Source organism: Microplitis demolitor, chromosome 6, assembly GCF_026212275.2.
Source record: "Microplitis demolitor isolate Queensland-Clemson2020A chromosome 6, iyMicDemo2.1a, whole genome shotgun sequence".
NCBI lineage: Eukaryota > Metazoa > Arthropoda > Insecta > Hymenoptera > Braconidae > Microplitis > Microplitis demolitor.
Genome location: NC_068550.1, coordinates 2,257,456 through 2,269,764, shown reverse-complemented (window position 1 = coordinate 2,269,764; position 12,309 = coordinate 2,257,456). Strand labels below are relative to the sequence as shown.

Here is a 12,309-nt window from a genome sequence, read left to right as displayed (position 1 = left end):
TGTACTTAGTAATCACTAATTACTTTATTTTCAATAACCATTCAATTAATTTAATCTTTAATTAATTAATAAAAACATTTTTTCAAGGGCCAGCATGCGCGCGCGCTTCTAAAGGGAGGGGGTAAATTTAAAAATTTCAAAACCGAGTGGCGGGAGATATGACTGGGGGGGCGGAAACGTTAAAAGAGAGTACGCCGGCTTAACTAAAGATCCACGCACGCTGTCTAGTCGTGGATTCGAATCACTCGACGTTTGTACACACATATATATATATATAAATATATATATACATGTATTTAACACTTGTTACACGTACATATATACATAGCACGTATAAAAGTTTAACTAATTGTGTTAACACACAAAGATCTTTTAATTAATTACTAATTAATATAAAATATTAAATAAATAAATTTTTAAAAATGACTTCGTGACGACTGTTGTAATTTTAGGTGTGATTGTGTATATAGTGTGTTGTGTTTGTTTATTATTTATATTATAAATTATAAAATTAAAAATGTCAAAGAAGCAATGGATGGCTTTACTGATGATGTTCTTCGCTTATCTCCTTTTTGGTACCGGAATATTTTACTATCTTGAGAGTGGAGATGAAATTGAAAAAACGCAAAAAGCTCGACGAGAACGAATTGAAATTAATGGTAAATTTTTTATTACTTTTATTTAATCATTCATTTAAAATTCAATTATACATCAAAAATCAATCATTAATTCAAAAATTTTATTTAGATCATCAATCACAAAAATAATTATCATTCCTCTTAAATAATTAATGACAGCAAGAAAATTCCCAGTTATTTTATTTGATTTAGCGGCTGACAGTTCAAAATTTTTATTCAAATCAAGAATCATCTAGAAAAAAATATTATTTATTATTATTTTTTTTTGTTACTCTGATTGCTTAACACTAGGCTGATTTTGTGTGTTGATAAAATTTTAAGTGACAAGATAGTGTAATCAGTTATCGAAGCAATTAGTCTAGTACATCAGTGGGGTTTAATGATTTAAATTCCGGTAATTTTTTTTTGAAATGATTTTAATGGTTTTATGCTAAAGTTAATTGATGACAGCTTAAATATCCATTTATCTTTTAAGTTTCTAAGTACGATACTTAAGATTTAAGTATCTTTTCTTTATTTAAGTAGGAACATTTGTACTGAGTAATATGTACTGTGTACTGTATATTTGTATGTATGTATGGATTTATATATTTATGTGTGTGTCTGTAAATGAGATGGATAATAACGTTAGGATTTTTGTATGCAAAGGAGTGCCGGATTATTGCGGTTGGAGAAGGCTTTGTCCATCCACGGTTTACACAATGCCATGTGTCTTTATTTATTGTTATACTCGATCCAAGGGCCTAATCAACTTTATAGTTCATAGAAATAATTACTTTTAATTATTAACTTAATATTAATATATCAAGTATCCAGTGTCGAGTGATTTGCTACTACGAAGTATGAATTTTTCATTGTCTTCATTCATTCATTCATTCATTCGATCATTTTATTAAAGTTTCGTTGGGAAGTTTAATTGTGTAGAGATCTCTTGGAAATAAATTGTTGTGGTTTTACGGATTATTTTTAATCAGTGACACTTGCTTTCTATGTAATTGTTTTTACTTTATTTTTTTTTTATATAAATTAATATTTACTTTTATTTTAAATCGAAAAAGTTAATCCTTTATTTTTGAGTTATTTAAATTTATTTATTTATTATTGTTATGTAATTGTCATACATTATTCATTGATGTAATTTAAAAAATATAGTACATAATTATTTTTTAATAAGCAATTTATGTGTAACGATTGTTTTTTTTTAAATTTATTCAGTAGTTTTTGGGTAAAAATATGAAACATCTTCAAGGAAAAATATCTCAGTAAATATCAAATTTATGGGGAAATTTATTCAGATCAAAGTTGTAGTAAATTTAATTTGGAATAGAAAATGTAGATTTGAAATTTTTCATATATCTTGTGGTTTGAAAGTTATCAAGGATACAAGTTTCGAAAACGAGAAATGAAAATTTTATTGTCAAAAATTTTAAATATTAATTTTCATTGACATAAAGTTTATGGAAAATTTATGAAAATATATGAATTGTAATCCATTAGTAATAATGATAAATAAAAAATATATGTATGTAATATAATTAACTCAATAATCTTTGATTGATGATATCGTTAAATATCATGTTTACAAAAAAAGATTACTTTTAATTATGAATCAAATTCGCCGACAATTAAATCATTACCCAAAAAAAATATTTATAAATATTTTATTATCTCTGACAGTTTAAAAAATACCAATAAAAAATATAAAAATATAAAAATACATTTTTTTTACTGTTAATCTATTGTCAAAATAATAATTTAATATAATATTCAAAATTTCTGTTAAAAATTAAAAAATAATTTTTTTGTCACTTGAAATTGTATTTTTCAAAAAATTAAATTTTTATTGTGTAAGTTATTGTTCAGTAAAATTTTCATAAATAAAACTTCATTTATCTTAAAACAAAAATAAAATTTAAAAAAACAATTTAAAAATAAAAATAACAATTTATTGCTCTCATTGATCTCGAATCGTCGTAATGAAATTATCACTTGATAAAACAAAAAAAAATAATTTAAGAACTCTAATTAACTTGTTATTTCATCAGTATTTTTCTCCCAAAAAAAAAAAAAAACCAAACAATGTACTTAAAAAAAAAAAAAAAAATCAAATCACTGTTAATGTCTTATCTAAACAGTTAAAAAACAAAACTCAATGAACCCGAGTTCAAGTCCATTGATTTTAACAATTTTAAAAATAAATATTCCAACGCCACACTACTGTCATTAATTCGAATAATTTTCATCATCATAAAAAAAAATTCTAGATAACATATTAATAACAAATATTTAAATATAAATTCGATTGCGCAATAAAATAAATACGATAATTCAATAAAATAAAATTTTTTTAATAAAAGGTCATCACTAATGTTACTTTTATCAAAGTGAAGACACTTTTAGATTGATTCAAGTTCAATTGACTTGATTTATATACATATATAACGCGGTGATTAAATTTAAAAGATGATTCGTAAATAAAATTGACAATAATTTAAATTATTACCAATTATCCATTCAAAAGCAACTAAAAAATTAAAAATTTTCATCCCTCTATTTACTCTTTATTGTTATTATTATTATCATTTGAATGTTCGCTATTTGAATTTGTTATTGCGTGTAGACATCAAGTACTGAGTACTCAGTAAGGAACAAAACGTAAAATATAACTAACAAGTATCGGTTGATAAGATAATTGAAGCCAATTGTCGAGACAATAAACGTATGAGAGATCGCTTTCGCGTTCATTATATCAAGGACCGGTAATCTTTTATGAAAGTCTTCCTCTTCCTCTTCCTCGTCCTCATTCTTATCCTTGTATTTAATTTATTTAAAATTTTCAAAAATATATACATATATATTTTTTTTTTGAATTACAGAATTGTTGCATGAACATTATCTACCTCATACGAAAGAAGATCAGCATGAAATATTTGAAAAGTTATCGCAGTACTGCGGCAAGTCGGTTAAAAATTATTCTGAAGGTGAAGAGGATCCGCTTAAATGGGATTTTTATAATACGTTTTATTTTTCATACACTGTTGTCAGTACTATCGGTAAGTTATTTTATTCATTTATTATTATTATTATTATTTTTTTTTTTAATAAAAAAATTAATGGTCTAGATTACAAATAAAAATAAAATTGATATTTATCAATGACAACTTGATTTTTTTTTGTCTATTATTAGTGCTATCAGTTAATTAGTTTTAATGAAAAAAATTTATATTAAAAGATTTAGTCACGCAGAGTTATCTAGTTTATTGAAAATGTAATGTTTAAACTTATATTTTTTATAAATTTTATGGATTATCTGATTACAGACAAATTAGTTTATTTTTTTGGATTATTGAGACAAGGTTGTAAAGTAGACCTCGAAAAAAAAATATTTGTTGGTAATTTTTTAAAAATAAGTTGGTCAATGCTAATTTAATACAATTGTTATGTTATAAATGTAAATACATTTTTTATATATTTTCTATAATTTTTCTTTTTTAAGTAAGGGTAAAATATCATTAATTAAATTTTTTTAGATTAGAGAAGATTGAAACTGAGATTGAATTTCAAAAATTGATTTTTTTTGAATTAATTAAAATATGCATTGAAAAAAAAATATGTAGAATTTTGATAAATTTCATTAAAAGTTTGCTTAGTAAATTTAAATTTAAATTTATGAATCAGCTTGCAGTTATTTGATAAAATGATAAAGAAAAAAGATGACTCGTGGAAAATTATCAGTACGGGAAAAATCTTTGAATTTTTATTTGAAAACTTCAGATGAGACATTAAAGATATGAAAATTATTTAAAAATCTTCATATATTTTAAGAATGCGCCAGCGGTCAGTAGTTTTGTATGAAAAAAATGTTTTTGACTAAATAAATAAATACTAAATATGTATATTCAACTTCCAAGGTAATTTTTGTGAGAGATAAAATTGCTAAAGCAACAGCAATTACGGGAAAACAATACGTACAATACTGTCCTAAATTTAAACTTTTGCTTACGATAATAGACACCCAGAGAACCTCAACTATTTTGGTGGCACTCTCGATAGCTTTAAATTCGCTGCTAAAATCTTCTATCAAATTTATCATAGCAAATTTTTTTCGCTTCAATAAAAAAAAAGTTAAAGAAAATGTTAAAAGAATTGTAGGATTTTTTCTTCAGTTTGAAAAAAAAATTTTTTTCTATAAACTGGAGCAAAAATTTTTTAAAAATTCAAAAATTAATAAATAAAAAATTATATTTTCAGGTTACGGAAATTTGGCACCGACAAAATTATCAAGTCGAATCGTCATGATATTCTACGCAATAATTGGAATCCCAATAAACGGAATTTTATTGGCAAATCTCGGAGATTTTTTTTCCAGCGTATTTATAAAAGCCCACCGTAATTACAAGTCATACAAACAAGAGGACGATTGTCAAAAAAAACCCAAAGAGACGAAGAAATTCACATTCTTTTTTCAAATTTTAATGTACCTAGTGCCCGGTTTTGTGATATTTATATTTTTTCCCGCATTTATATTTTCCTACGTCGAAGAATGGACATACGACCAATCAGTTTACTATGCATTTGTCACCCTGACGACCATCGGGTTCGGCGATTTAGTTGCCGGTAATTATCTGACATTCAAAAATATTTTATTTAAAATATATATGAATAATTTCATAAATCATACTAACAAATAAAATGATTTATTTACGCTTTCGTTTAAAAAATTATAACAAAAGGGAACGCGAGGTAAGTGTAATAAATATATTAATGTAAATATAAGAGCTTGATGCTCGGTTAGCACTAGCATCAGCAGAAGTAACATCACATGAGCTATTTGTATTCGTGTCAACCATATGAATCACACAATATAAATGCTCATGATTGCAACTCTTAACAATAATATATATAACTACAATAATCTACCTCATTACATATATCACTTCTCACTATTATAATAAATTTAACAATAAAAGCATCAACATCAACATCAGCAATCATAAATAAATAAATATAAATGTATATAATTTATTTATTTATTTACCACAGGTCAAAATTCTCCTGGAGGTAATTTTTTTGTCGGTACGTACAAGGCATTTCTGATAATCTGGATTTCCTTCGGACTTGGTTACATCGTGATGATAATGACCTTCATAACACGGGGATTTAAGAGCAAAAAAATAACCCAACTTGAGCATAAACTTGCTATGAATATAAAGCATACACAGAATAAAGTATTTAATCAACTTACACGGGACATCAATTACCTCAGAAGAATTTTTAACGAGTTACAGCTGTCTAAAGTCAAGGTAAACTCATTTATTAACTTAATTATTACCCATAAGTGACATACAATCACCATAATAACCATGTATTTATATATTTATTTATTATTTATATTATTTACAGAGAATTTATATGGATGACGATGATTATGATACACCACCAGCGACCTTGATGCGCAGTAACAGTTTTCCGGACCTCCGACAGCTGGTGTATGGAGGCCTGGAGCCTATAACGCCGCCCCATCCACGTCGTCGTGCCAACAGCGAGGTCGTGCCGATGGAGAGAACAGTAGCGCGGGTCGTTTCCGAGACTGACTTGCAGCGTATTGATAAAAACGCAACATTTGCGACTCACGCGATGGTACAGCCCGCAGAAATGCTCGCCCGTCTTGTAAATATACTGGGATATATACCGCCGCCACCGGATGACGACGAGCAGATAGACATGGACCCCAGGGGAGTCCAGGGCTTCAGCGACAAGGAAATACTTTCGGGCGAGCGAAACGCTACTGAGTCCAGTTGGAAATTGGGAGGTGACAGAATTCCATGGAGTAGAAAACCGCGTTCGCGGGCGACCAGTGAAGTGAGACTGGACCCGTCATTCGAACCTGGGGTTCAAAGTAATCAGGAGTGGACTTGGTCTGGTCCAGCGGCGTCAAGAAAAATTCAGGAGATAATGAAAGCGCGTAAAAATGGCGCTTCCTTGAGTAAAGACAGAGATAGTGGTAAAGACAAAGAGTGTAAATCATTATTCCCGTTGAATTTGCCAAAGAGTGTGCCGCTGCCACGCTGGATCAAGCAGCTGTCGACTAAAAAAGACGGAAGGACACGTAACTCCGTTTCGGTAGGGGATTTGGAGAGTAATGATGACGATTACCTGTCAAATGTAACGGGTTATACCGACAGATCGACGTACTTTACACACACCGGTGCCGCGGACTTGTCGACAAGTCTAGAGGGTAGTAGTCTGCTTGAAGAAACGACACTTGCGGACTTTATACGTGCTTTGACTGCGCTACACTCTCACGTGGGCGCAGTCCCTGATGAATTTATTAAGAAGCCGCAGAGAAAAATGGGAACGGCTTCACTGACTCCGCCAAAGCTGCCGAGTCTCTTTACGCTCTTCGCCCCGCCGACTGAGTCTTCCTCCGTGCCTCAGAGTAATCAGAACACCGTCACGGGAGCTGCTGCGAGAAGATTCTCTCTGAGAACAGTAGAAAATTCATCGCCTCTTTATCAAAGAAAAAATAGTTTAGCGCCGGCGAAACCTAGAAATAGAAGATTTTCATTGCGACCTGTCGTAACGCCTCTAGGAACAACACCCCAAGCTTCGCCGTATCTTTCAAACCTGAGAAAAGATTCTTCGAGCCCACCGCCGGCTTACAGCGCAAACTTCACCTTCGAAGGCTCAAAAGAGCCTCTGGTATCAATGGAAGGCGCTCCTGGAGTTTCTTCACCTGTCAGCACTCCCGCTCATCGGCTGTCGCTTCACAACTCAAACATTCCTGGTGCAGACTCACAAGTACCAGCTGCCAAAGGATTGTCTTCGCGTTGGCGCGCAGGAATACTCCAAAGGCAGCTTAATCAGCGACGTGTCCGCGCTTTCAGTCTCAGTGACGTTAATTCAGACCGCAGCCAAACCGCTACCGACAGAAACAACTCAATAAGTCCTTTAGCTCTAGATCCAGCGGTCAAGACAACGACCTTCGGACCCAGAGACCCTTCGAATAAATTTTCCACCCAAAAGACTGTGACAATCGTCTCGCCGAGTCACGAAAATCGCGGCAAGACCACCGACAGCAAGCAAAGCAGTGCGCCCACGCGCAGACCATTCCTGAGAGCTCTGTCCGCTCTGAATAATCCTTTCTCCAACAGTCAAGTTGAATCCCGGACTACTTACACAAATCCTTTTGTCATTGACATGGAGAGTCCGGAATTAGCGGCAACTAGTGAGGATCTACAGAGCCGTAATGTATCTCAAGGATTAATGGAAGTTAAAAATATAAAAACGGTGCCATTGACACGGGATTTAACCGATGGATCAACGTCAAGTGATCCTACAATTGTTGTAATACCTGGCAATGATAATAATAAAATAAATGATGATAAAATAGACCGTGAGAATGCCAGCGCGTGTGCTACGACTGGCACAGGTACAGGCATTAAGTCTGATAGTAAATTTGTGTCAGGGATAATGGATAACATATCGAGAGAAATTGATTCGATACATATATCAAATCCGTCAATAAGTAATTGGACGGACGTAAGACGTGACGTGGGTAGAAAAGTATCAACAGTTTCTGAATGCAGCTCTAGAGACTCGAGCAGCGAAAGTATAAAAAATTCAGATAAGCCGAGAGTTTCTATTGATTCTTACAAGTCCCTTATTGACGATAAGATTGACAGGCCCAGCGAGGATCCATTTTTGAGATACAGCAAGGCGTCGAAACAACTTAATGACAATTTACGGGACGAATCTTCAAGCTCCCATGAACAAACTAAAGTACCGACTGGTCTTGGTGATAGTCCGCGTGAATCTTCAACTTAAATTTGAACTGATTAATTGTAATTTTTAATTATTTATTAAGATTTATAGATTAAGATGCAGGCGAGATGAAGATGAAGATTGATAAAGACAAAGACAATAATAATTGTCTGAGGATTTAAATTCTGTGATAGATAATGTATTAATTGTAAATTGTTATACTTTTGACTCAGCTGGCTGTTGTCTTTTATTAAGCACCTAGTTTTAAATAGTTAATTATTAATTTATATAATCAAAAGGTCACTTATTGTGCCATGAGTATAAACTTCTTGTAAATAATTTATCTAATTTAATAAACTAGTTAATTTACTTATTTAAATTACAAATAAAAAAGACGTGACAATAATTATATGTCAAGATTAAATTTATAAATAATTATCGAGACTCAAATTCAATCAAAATGATTATTTTAATTAAGAAAATTAATTATAATTTTTGCGGCAGCTTTTTATTTTTAAAAAGTTTGTGACAAAATAAATTATGTTAGTAATAAATTTTCTAGTTCCATTTTATTCTAGTGCCCCGATTAATTTTTATTCTATTGTAAAAAATTATTTAAAAAAAAAAATGCATGAAAAATTTTTTTGTAGAAAAGTTATTTAGCTAGATGCTTTTTAATCTCCTGGACGAGATTTGCACGAGGAACGGAATGCTCAGCTCTGGTGTCGACTTCTCTGAGCGTAACTTCACCACGTGCTAGCTCTTTCTCCCCGATAATAATAGCCAAGGGTATGCCATTGTCTTCGCAGTGCTGGAGCTGGGCCAGGATCTTCGGGCTTTTTTTGTACGACTGCTCGGCATTAATTCCCGCGTCCCAGAGCTCGACGATAATGCGCATTCGCTCTTCGTGTAAATTTTTCTGAGCTGCTGCCACAAAGACCTGGACCTGGGTGGTTCGGGTTTTCTGTCCCTGCTCAGCTAAACGGTTCTCTAGGACACTGAATATTCTTTCGACGCCCAAAGAAACTCCGACACAAGGTACGTTTTTCTTTTTCGCGTCGAACATGCCCACGAGATTGTCGTAACGGCCACCACCTGCTACACTTCCTACTTCACTGTCTGCAATTAAAATTAATAATTAATAAATTTACAAAAATATAAAATTTATTTTAATAAACGCACCAGTTAAAACAGCTTCGTAAATAACTCCAGTATAATAATCTAGTCCACGTGCTAAACTCAAGTCAAAGACAACTTTATCAGAAACTTTAAATAGATCGCAGTATTTAAGCAACAGTTCCATAGCATCGAGACCCTGCTTAGCAGCTGGTTGCTTAATTAAAAGCTCATCCTGCCGAAGCTCCTCAATAAGTTTAGCATCTCCACGTTTAGAAACATATCCGCCAATTTTGTCAGCAATATCCCCGTCCAGTTGCTTCTCCTCAATCATCTCCTTGCGGACGTCTTCCCACGGACTCTTGTCCAGTTTATCAACCGACGAGCATATCGTACGGAATTTATCAGCGGGCACACCGCAGGCTGCGAAAATCCCATCTAAAAGACACCGGTGATTCAATTTTATGACAAAGGCTCCAATGTCTAGAGCAGTGAGCGCCTCGGAGACTATTCTTACACACTCGGCGTCTGGCAACATCGGGTCATATTGACCGGCAATGTCAAAATCACACTGATAAAATTCACGATAACGTCCTTTGGTCATTGCCGGGTTGTCACGGCGGTATACTTTAGCAATGTGATATCTTTTAATGTTTGTTATTTTACTCATCGCTAAGTAACGAGCAAATGGTACCGTCAGGTCATATCTTAAGGCTAAAATTTCACCGCCTTGATCTTTTAAATCGTATATTAATTTTGAATCTTCGCCGTATTTGCCTGTCAGTACTTCCTAGAATTTTTTTTTATTTAAAAATATTTCTCTTTTTTTATCAATTTTTTTACGCTGAATATTTCTGAGTCTGGAAAATTTTTATTACATCAAAAAAAAAAAAAAAAGAAATTAAAATTTAAAAAATTAAATTTTAATCTTTGCCTTTTAATAAAAAAATAAATTATTTGACTGGTAATAATATTGAAGTAACCTCAAGCATAGATGACCTTTTTAAGATACTAGACTTTAAGAAACTGATCAATCTCCACATTTTTAATTATCAACATTAAAATCTACTTGATTTTAAATCACGTCTTGGTCTCGATCTCCAAAACCCAGCAACAAAACTTTACTTTAATACTTTTATCATAAAATATCTTAAGAACTAGAGCAGAAATGACTTTCATCAGCACTCTGATACTCAGCGTAAATGAATCTATGAAAAATAATAATAATAAGCCATACTTTTAGTTCAAATATCGGAGTGTCGATAGTCTCAGCACCATGACGCTTGAATACATCAACGATTTTATCTAAAACCCCCAGCCTCAAAGCCATTTGCTCTGGACCATAGTCCCTCGTGCCCTTGGGTGTCTTGAGTATGAATTTTTGCGGGCCAGCATCTCCATCTCCGAGCTTTGCTTTGAGCTCCAGCAACTTGGCAACTTCCTCATTGATCTAAACAATTAAAATAAATTTATTAAGTCAGTAATAGTCTTGCTGGTGATAAAAAGAAAGTATTTAATGCTCCTACCTGTTCAACAGTAACAGAGTAGAGACATTTATGAGCGTTATTGATGACGTTCAATAGATATTTAAACCGTAACATGGTACCAAGATGACGGATCAACATATTTTAACCAGAATCAAAGATAAAACATCCACTTCAGTTGATTTTTTAAACTAAACTGACAGTAGAGATATCAATTAATGTCACTGCCATGGATTTTTTTTAAATCTAGGGCTAAATATTTATTTAAATCTGTGGCAGTGACATTTATAGCTACTGCCTCACCTTCTGGTCAAGATGACCATCAGAAGTGATGACATCTGAGCAAATACTGATGGCTAATTCTATCAGAGAATCATTAGTGTCATTGACTATAGGAAATTTTGAACATTCTGCGGCTGAGTAACTTTTTATGTTGACAAGCCAACGTTTAATATGCAGCCAGCAATCAGTATTATTATTGTTAGTAAATAATGAATTAAATTTATTAAATAATTTAATATCTTGATTACAAGGAGACCAACCACCAATGAAACTTACTCTAGATAATTTTAAATTAATATCATTGAGTTTGGAATTTAAATTTAAATTTCCGGACCCCTGGGAAATAAATTTTTTAAATGACATAATTATTTTGTAACTTAAATAAGACTTGATATATTTTATTTTATAAAATCATTGATAAATTTTTATACATTGACAGACAACTGTTTAGCTGTATGATTGTTCGGTTGGGATTTTAAATTATGATGAAATGTGGAGGCCATATGTTGTCAGAGAAAAATTTCGAGAGGATGGAAAATAACATTTACCTGAGTACTGTCTGCTTTTGCGGATTTTAATTTTCTAACAAGATCGCCCTGTTGCTTAATTTGATCCTGCAAGTCCATGTGAGTTTCGTCATCCATAGTGTGGACCATGTGGTTTTGCTTGATGTGTTACTGTGATGTCATGCCACAACCAGGACCAATTATCAATTACTACGATTTAAATATTTGTGTGGGTGCGTGTGTGTGTTGTATTTGTGTTGGTTTTGGATAAATTTCAGAGAAAAATGTGAAAGAAAAGATCTGGTCTGGGGAATGGGTAAAATAATAAGCAGGTATTGACATCTATTGGACTGGAGTCTGGTGGTCTTGATAAAAATTGATAAAATACTGGAGGTGTCAAAAGAAGACAGAAGATGTCGGTGTGGTCTAATTCAAAATGGCGGTTTATTACAACTAGTAATCGTGGTCGAGCGATTGATGGCGTGAGACTTCAGCCTCTTGAATTTCAAATTTTTTTAT

The 12,309-nt window shown here is 32.2% G+C and overlaps 2 protein-coding genes across 5 annotated transcripts; one reads left to right on the top strand and one right to left on the bottom strand.

The window, feature by feature from the left end:
• Positions 1-227: 227 nt before the first annotated feature.
• On the top strand, positions 228-8,751 carry LOC103575774 (open rectifier potassium channel protein 1). Its single transcript, XM_008555703.2, has 5 exons — positions 228-659; positions 3,515-3,691; positions 4,890-5,255; positions 5,682-5,941; positions 6,042-8,751. Exons 1-5 carry the CDS (start codon positions 518-520, stop codon positions 8,463-8,465), a joined length of 3,369 nt encoding a protein of 1,122 aa, XP_008553925.1. The 5' UTR covers positions 228-517; the 3' UTR covers positions 8,466-8,751.
• A 101-nt stretch (positions 8,752-8,852) lies between these two features.
• LOC103575773 (histidine--tRNA ligase) lies at positions 8,853-12,120 on the bottom strand. 4 transcript variants are annotated; one of them, XM_053740099.1, is made up of 5 exons: positions 11,833-12,120; positions 11,306-11,620; positions 10,756-10,968; positions 9,585-10,308; positions 8,853-9,521 (listed from the first exon to the last, which is right to left on the bottom strand). In XM_053740099.1, exons 1-5 carry the CDS (start codon positions 11,938-11,940, stop codon positions 9,058-9,060), a joined length of 1,824 nt encoding a protein of 607 aa, XP_053596074.1. In that variant the 5' UTR covers positions 11,941-12,120; the 3' UTR covers positions 8,853-9,057. The 4 variants fall into 4 exon arrangements, with proteins under 4 accessions (XP_053596074.1, XP_053596077.1, XP_053596078.1 ...); XM_053740102.1 differs by lacking the exon at positions 11,306-11,620 and adding an exon at positions 11,045-11,198 and having other exon boundaries at positions 11,833-12,119; XM_053740103.1 differs by lacking the exon at positions 11,306-11,620 and adding an exon at positions 11,045-11,193 and having other exon boundaries at positions 11,833-12,119.
• Between the last annotated feature and the right edge of the window lie 189 nt (positions 12,121-12,309).

Coding starts and splice junctions, on each gene's coding strand:
- LOC103575774 (XM_008555703.2), top strand. CDS start 518: ATGTCAAAGAAGCAATGGATGGCTTTACTGATGATGTTCTTCGCTTAT. Junction 5,256..5,681: donor GTTCGGCGATTTAGTTGCCG/GTAATTATCTGA, acceptor TATTTACCACAG/GTCAAAATTCTCCTGGAGGT. Junction 5,942..6,041: donor TACAGCTGTCTAAAGTCAAG/GTAAACTCATTT, acceptor TATTATTTACAG/AGAATTTATATGGATGACGA.
- LOC103575773 (XM_053740099.1), bottom strand. CDS start 11,940: ATGGTCCACACTATGGATGACGAAACTCACATGGACTTGCAGGATCAA. Junction 11,621..11,832: donor CAAAAGCAGACAGTACTCAG/GTAAATGTTATT, acceptor TTTATTTCCCAG/GGGTCCGGAAATTTAAATTT. Junction 9,522..9,584: donor TTACGAAGCTGTTTTAACTG/GTGCGTTTATTA, acceptor TTTTAATTGCAG/ACAGTGAAGTAGGAAGTGTA.